The sequence below is a fragment of the Coffea arabica genome, chromosome 11c, assembly GCF_036785885.1.
Source record: "Coffea arabica cultivar ET-39 chromosome 11c, Coffea Arabica ET-39 HiFi, whole genome shotgun sequence".
Taxonomy (NCBI): Eukaryota; Viridiplantae; Streptophyta; class Magnoliopsida; order Gentianales; family Rubiaceae; genus Coffea; species Coffea arabica.
In genome coordinates this window covers 30588771-30596897 of record NC_092330.1, presented here as the reverse complement: position 1 = coordinate 30596897, position 8127 = coordinate 30588771, and the positions used below count along the sequence as shown (strand labels likewise).

General features: G+C 35.4%; 1 protein-coding gene across 1 annotated transcript; it reads left to right on the top strand.

Moving 5' to 3' along the window:
- Nucleotides 1-3688: 3688 nt before the first annotated feature.
- LOC113716934 (phytosulfokine receptor 1-like) lies at nt 3689-7560 on the top strand. Its single transcript, XM_027241492.2, has one exon. The coding sequence runs from the start codon at nt 4281-4283 to the stop codon at nt 7332-7334; it is 3054 nt and encodes a 1017-aa protein (XP_027097293.2). The 5' UTR covers nt 3689-4280; the 3' UTR covers nt 7335-7560.
- Nucleotides 7561-8127: the final 567 nt, after the last annotated feature.

Below are 8127 nucleotides of genomic sequence, written 5' to 3'. Positions count from 1 at the left end.
ATATACACATATATATACACATATGCATGTGTGTGTATATACGTATATATGTATATACACACACACATATATATATACACATAAATGGAACAAAATACAAACTTAATTCTTCAAGAGCAACCAACCATTACTCATCCACAAATAATAGCGGGTCTTAATCTTTTGTTGATTACATAAAGTTTATGGGTGAGAGGAATGTCACTCCAATCTAAGCACAAGGCATGCATCCAACAGGTTCCTTTAATTTTTTTTTTTTTTCACTTAGGATATCTCAATCTTTCGACCACACTAATCCCAATAAGTTTTTTTAATGGAACTTTTGTGATAATTGGATTCGAATTAGAATTTCTTTTTTGGCTAAGATGAACGAGTCTTCCTTTTCAAAATTAAAACCCCTTAGACATCATAGACCGTATCAATTTAGCTAGTAATGATACTCTGCCATCATAGTCAAAATATGTCAATTCAATCGTTATGAACAGGTCACTGTTTTTACGAAAATCATATGTCTAATTCTCACTGCAAATACAATTGATGGGTAATATATAAATAACGCAAAAGAAGTGTCTGATTCCAAAGACTTGGTTGTGTTTGGATTGCATTTTTCATGGAAAAATTACTGTAGCGATTTGATGTATGTGAGAAAAAAAGGTAACAGAAAAATCTGATTACGAAAAATGATGTAATTTTTCGATGGAAATCGCAATCCGAACAAAGCTGTATTGACTTGCACGGGTGATTAGCGGAGAAATCACTCGAACTTTTCTTCCAAAAAAAAAAAAGAAGTTGTAATACTTGCTAGCATCTAGTCTTTCTCAAATGGGAAAAAAAACAAAAAAATTGACAAAATTTTGAATAGAGACGAAATTTACAACTCCTTCATTGAACCGCAAGTTGATTTGTGATGGAGGACTTTTTGTTGCAACTCCGCGTAGAATTTGCAGACACCGCTCGTGTTGGGCGAACAAACCTTTGACTTTAACGTTCAAATGCAAGTTCCATCCATCCTCCCTGCCCTGTCGTCCCCATCAAAACCAGATCTCTGTCCAATTGTCTAGATTTTTCTCATGAAAAGATGGGTAAATATTTTTTGTGTTGTCCATGCATATATTAGCGAATTAAGTTACATGTAAAAAATTTAGTATTTAAATTTAAATTAAAATAATATAGCGTATGTTTAGATTCGTCAATATATACATTACTAATATTGTAAGAAAGATTAATAAAAAAAAAAGACTTAACTAGAATTTGCCCCATATTAGAGGTCATTAACAATTTTACCTTGTGCTCATAAAATCAAGAAACTACCTCCAGAGATTAATATATTCAAACAAGTTAGTTTAGTTTTGACATATTGGGTAGCAAAACAAATCATTCAATATTATAATGCTTTTATTGGAGGAAAGTTGTAATATGATTTTTAATTTCTCCTTTTCTTAGTCCTCTTTTTCTTCTTTTTTAAATAATCGCTAGATTTCCTTCTCTTTCAATCCTATTGTGGTATACAATTTGAAAGTAATATGCTAAACAATTTCTTTTGATGCTTAAAAGTTTTTTGTCAGTTTTTGATTGGAAAGATTCTACAGCACATCCCAAGTAAAATGTGTGTGTATATATATATATGTATATGTGTGTCTATATGTGTGTGTGTATATATATATATATATCTTGCATTTAAAGCATGAATAAGTAGAAATTACATTTTAAAAACTTGTAATTCACTAATTGTTGTTGACCATAGAAATTACATAAATTACGCTAAATATGAGAGATGAGTTAAGGGTAACTTTTTTTTTTATACACTATTAGTGTAAAGTTTTTTTTTACATAAGTAGGTTTAAATCATGCCACATAACATAAATTCAAATCATGCCTATGTGACGTTCAACCAAAGCTACTAGTATAAAAAAAAAAAATCATTACATTGTTAGTGCATAAAAAGTTAATCATAAGTTAAAAAAAAAAATCAAAAGTTGTTTTTGCATATTCAACTATAAAAATAACATGAGATACTAGTGGCATTAAATAATAAAATAAAAAAAAAAGAAAAAATGGAACCTAAAATAGAAAAAACATATAATAGGCGGCTATGGTTGTCCAATAGAAGGGCGAAGGTGTTGGAGATAATATGAAGATTTTGTGAACAAGGGTGGATTACTACCTAACCCTGATACACGGGACTGTGTAATTAAAGCTACATATTTTCAGCCCTCTTTGTTTGTTTTTTTTTTTTATATATATACAAGAAAAAGTTTAGAAGGAGAAGATGCTCATTCTATTCAAAGGTCTGGATATACCACTGTGTAATTTAGGTGATTTATAGATATCATCTACCAATGATGTTTTAGTTGACAGCAAGAAATAATAATGAGAGTGGACGTCGGGAAAGGGTTAAATTAGGTGATAAGATGAGAAAAATTATAAATGGGAGATCTTAATTTAAAACCAAGACCTCTTACTTGTCAGGAAAAAAAAGAGTAGGTGTTATTGAATTGAGTTTTATTTACCGAACATTTTTTGATTGAATCGTAAATAAGTTTTTTAATAATTTTTTATTTTACGTACATTAAATCGTAAAAAGTGTTATGGTATTTTTCATTCAAATTCCTATCCAAACGCACTAGTGCTCCTAACACAATAGACACGTAATTACCAAATTAGCCACAACACATTGGCAAATGTCACTCCTCTGTCCATGCCGAGTATGTGTGCTTTGTGGTTGTGTACAAATGTGACACTCTAAAATGGATATCCCTTGCGTGGATACTATAAATTGGATATCACATTTTTTATGAAAGAAAGGTTGTGTATTCAAATTTTAGTAATAGGAGTACCTGTTGATAGATAAGTAATTTATAAATATTCGTGTATAGACGATCTACGGTCCTGAACCATATTTTGACTTATAAAAATAATTCACATTGAAACTATCCAAACTTTTTTATAAAAATATACAATAAAATAAAAAAAAACTATTTCATAAAAAATCTCATTTTTTTTTATGCATTTTGATTTTTTGAGTTTGTTAAATTTTGTATATTACTTAGTTAATAGCTATTGGATCTTAAAGAAACAAAAAAAGAATTAAAACATGGTATTTATGTAAGAGAAATAGCAATATAATAAAAAAGGGACAGAGAATGGTACCGGGTGCGGGACAGAAGATCCGTTGCGAGACGATCTATGGTCCTGAAGCATGTTTTGACTTTTAAAAATAATTCACATTGAAACTATCCAAACTTTTTTATAACAATATACAATAAAATAAAAAAAATTACTTCATAAAAACATGTATATTTGAATCTTACTAATGAAAGTACTGTATTATTAGTGATGAATAAGTAATCTATAAACATGTATATTTGGATTGAGTATTATTTACCCAGTTTTATTTGCTTACATCATCATTACAATTTCCAATACACCTTTGTACCTTCCCAATTACCTTTTTATCTCACATACATCACATCACAAAAAGTGTTACAGTAAAAATATTCTAAATAATCCCAAATAACTTACAATCCAAACAAACCTCATGGTTTCGAAACATATAATCACTTAGAATAGCAAGCGGGTCGAAACGATCCAAATTTTTCCAAGTCAAAACAAAATAAAATAAAAAAAAAATAAAACGGATACTAGTATAAAATTGGTGAATGGGTGTTTGGGCTTCCCACTACGACCGGGGAAAAAAAAATGAAAGTTGGAGCAGCAGTCTAGCAGACTAGTCTATAGTAGTATCGTTAGTCGTCAGTCGTCACGTTACACTACTCAAGAAAATTTATACTATTGAATAGCTCCAACTCCAAACCCCCCTTCTTTATTCCTCTGTCTCTTTATCTCTCCTTGGGTGCCTGTGGCGGGGAAGAAACTGATAGACAGAGAGTCACAGCAGCCTTTAATGGACCAAAAAAGAGGTTTTTGAAGTCAAAAGCTTCACCCTTCGCCCCCAATCTTTTGCGTTCTTCTTTTTTTCCCTTTGTATACTTCCCTCTTATCCCATTTTCCCCTTTTCCTTCAATAGTTCGACTCAGCCTGCCTAAAGGATCTCTGTCTCTACTCTGCTGTTCGATCTATTGTTTAATTTTCCATTTCAAGAAAAACCCACAAGCATTTTTACCAAGAGAGAAGAACCCGAACCCGCCATTTATTTTGTTCTTTTTTTTTTCTTGGTTTTGTGTTTGTGGTAAGAGGACCAAGATGACTAGCAGAAAATCTTGATTAAATAGAAGGTGGTTTGTGTAAGTTGGAAAAAAGTTGCTCTTTTTCTGTTTTCAGAGATGCGGGAGGTGTGGATTATCTTTGTGTTTCTTGGCTTTTCATTGCAAGCTTTGGATGTAAGTTCTCAGAATGTTACGTGCAACCCAAATGATATGAAGGCATTAGTGGATTTCTTGGGTGGATTGGATTCAAGCTCAAGAATTGTGGGTTGGGATGCAAATTCATCCTCTCCCAATTGCTGCAACTGGGCTGGAATTAGATGCAATTCTTCCTCAGGCAGGGTCGTGAAGTTGGAGGTTCCTCAGAAAAGGCTATCGGGAAAGTTGCCTGAGTCTTTTGGCAATTTGAGTGAGCTTAGAACACTCAATTTGTCCAAAAATTATCTCAAAGGTTCAATACCTTCGACACTCTTACACTTGCCTAATTTAGAGGTATTGGACTTGAGCTGCAATGGATTTTCTGACTCGTTTCCAATGAGCATCAGCCTGCCTTCAATTCAAGTCTTCAACATTTCAGAGAATTCATTTCGCGGTCCAGTTCCTGTGGGAATTTGCAATAATTCAACCAAACTTCAGGCCTTAAAGATGGGAGCTAACAAATTCAGTGGAAATCTTGCACCAGGACTGGGGAACTGTACTTCTTTGGAGGATCTTTGTCTTGCATCAAATTTTCTTTCTGGTGGTTTAGCTGAAGATTTGTTTCATCTGTCAAAACTGGAGAGATTGACCCTTCAGGATAACAAATTTTCAGGGAACTTGAATGCCAACATTGGTAACCTCTCTAGTCTTGTTTTCCTTGATGTTTCCTTGAACGAATTCTCAGGCAATTTACCTGATGTTTTTCTTCGCTTTGGGAAGTTAAATTACTTCGCAGCTCAATCGAATAAATTCATTGGTAGAATTCCTATGTCATTGGCAAATTCCCCAACTGTTGCTACCCTTAGTTTGAGAAATAATTCTTTAGGTGATACACTTGATCTTAATTGTGCTGCAATGACTAGTCTGGTTTCACTTGACTTGGGTACTAATCAGTTTCGTGGAGCAATCCCTGATAATCTTCCTACCTGCCCACAATTGAGAACGATAAATCTAGCAAAAAACAGCTTCACTGGCCAAATTCCAGAAACCTTCAAGAATTTTCAGACACTTTCTTACCTTTCCATATCAAACTCGAGTATTCATAACCTGTCATCTGCTCTTGCAACTTTGCAGCACTGTAAGAACTTAACGACCTTGTTTCTTACTCTAAATTTTCATAATGAGCAGTTGCCATCTGATTCTGCTCTGCGGTTTACCAAGCTTCGAGCTCTTGTCATTGCAAATTGTAAACTCACAGGTACTATTCCCCTGTGGTTGACTAATTCTGAGAGGCTGGAAGTGTTAGATTTATCGTGGAATCAGCTTGAAGGAGCAATTCCATCCTGGTTTGGGGGTTTTCAGTTTCTATTTTACTTGGACTTGTCCAATAACTCTTTGACTGGGGAAATTCCGAAGGAACTTACTCAATTGAACAGTCTCATTTCTAAGAGTAAAACATTGGATAAGCCTCCTCCTGATCTCCCATTTTTTGTGAAGAGAAATGTAAGTGCTGGAGGGTTACAGTATAATCAAATTTTGAGCCTTCCCCCAACATTGGAGCTTGGAAATAACTTCCTCACTGGACAAATTTGGCCAGAGTTTGGGAATTTGAAAATGTTACACTTTTTGGACCTGAAGTTTAACAATTTATCAGGCATCATTCCAAGCGAATTGTCAGGTATGACGAGCATTGAATGTTTGGATTTGTCCCATAACAATCTGTCTGGAGCAATACCCCCTTCTTTAGTAAACCTCAGCTTTCTGTCAACGTTTAGCGTTGCGTACAATAAACTCTCTGGGGGGATCCCAAACGGAGGCCAGTTTCTATTGTTTCCAACATCAAGCTTTGAAGGGAACCCAGGTCTTTGTTCTGATTCACACAATACTTCTTGTCCTACCGGCAAACAAGTTCCCCATGCATCAGTTAGAAGAGCAAAGACACCCAGAAGCACTATAATTGGCATGGCAATTGGGATTGGCTTTGGAAGTGTATTTCTTATTGCTCTCTTTCTCTTGATTGCTTTATGGTCTATCAGGAGGAAAGCAATTGATCCAGAAAAGGAGGGTGATGACTCAGAGAAGGACTTGGAAGAACTTGGGTCGAGTCTTGTGGTTCTTTTCCAAAACAAGGGTAGTAGTAAAGCAATTTCACTTGATGACCTTGTAAAATCCACTAACAGTTTTGATCAGTCAAACATTATTGGTTGTGGTGGCTTTGGTTTGGTGTACAAGGCCATTCTTTCTGATGGTAGGAAGGTTGCGATCAAGCGGCTTTGTGGAGATGGTGGACAGATGGATAGAGAATTTCAAGCGGAAGTTGAAACACTCTCAAGAGCACAGCATCCAAATCTGGTTCTTCTTCAGGGTTATTGCATTTACAGGAATGACAGGCTCCTAATATACTCTTATATGGAAAATGGAAGCTTGGACTATTGGCTTCATGAAAAAGTCGATGGGCCTTCCTCCTTGGATTGGGATTGCAGACTTCGAATTGCTCAAGGTGCTGCTAGAGGGCTCGCTTACTTGCACCAGTCGTGTGAGCCTCATATCCTTCATAGAGATATTAAGTCTAGTAATATTCTCTTGGATGAGAATTTTGAAGCTCACCTAGCTGACTTTGGTCTGGCGAGGCTTATTCTTCCGTATGACACACATGTGACTACTGATCTTGTTGGGACATTAGGTTACATTCCTCCTGAATATGGCCAAGCTTCAGTTGCAACCTACAAGGGTGATGTGTACAGTTTCGGGGTTGTTCTGCTAGAGCTGCTTACAGGCAAGAGGCCGATGGATATGTGCAAGCCAAAAGAAAATCGGGATTTGATTTCTTGGGTTATTCAACAGAAGAAGGATAAAAGGGAAACCGAAGTTTTTGATCCATTTATTTATGAAAAAGAACATGCTGAAGAATTGTTGTGGGTTCTTGAGATCGCTTGCCTTTGCTTGAGTGACTCCCCCAAAGCAAGGCCTTCTACTCAGCAATTAGTTTCTTGGCTCGACAACATTCATTCCCCACCCAGCCTGTACTTGTGCTAGTTGGTAGTTGTTCTCCAATGGTGCCAGGACCATCTTCTTAGATTTCTCTGAAGAGTCCATGGTTGCTCTTCCTGGATTTCTTCTTATACAGCATTATATCCATGTAAATACCTCTATACATAACATGCAATGTAATACTCGAAAAAATAGGGAATCTCAAACCATGGGATTGGAACTCTTAATTCATGCCTAGTAAAGAGTGTTGCTTGCCTGCTTGCCTTCCCAATTATCTGAAAGAATTCAAGAAATTGTACAAGTTCGTTCTAGATTACGTCCTCTCCTGTCAGGATCATTATTACATAGGGGAAAGTACAAGTTCATTTCTGCATGATGTTATTGATTATATGCTTTTCACTTGATCTCAAATTTGTGGTTTCCACTTTTAGCAGTGTCTGGAAGGGCACCTAGCCTTTTACTCTTTTTTCTTCTTCTTCTATGTTTCTCTATTCCATGTAATCCTGTGTGTCTGTATCTCTATGTAAACCCTCTCCAAATGTCTATGTAAATCCATGTGCATGGAGTTGTAGCCTGGCTTGAGCTTCATTTTATGTCTGGATTCTTGTTTTTAGTAATTGCACAAATCCAGAAAGCCCTGGGGGACTAGTTCTAAAATTAAGTGAAAGAAGGCCTAGGGTTTCTTGGTAAAAGTTTGAAAATTGACAATTGGAAACCAAATTGAATTCCAAAAAGATGCAGTCATAAGTCATACAAATTCCATTATTAAATTCATTGAAACCAAATAAGAAATTCCACAACAGGTGAACTTCAAAGTCATAGAACCCTAATCAAAGGA

Bases quoted from the DNA above. Each gene is read 5' to 3' on its own strand.
- LOC113716934 (XM_027241492.2), top strand. From the start codon at position 4,281: ATGCGGGAGGTGTGGATTATCTTTGTGTTTCTTGGCTTTTCATTGCAA.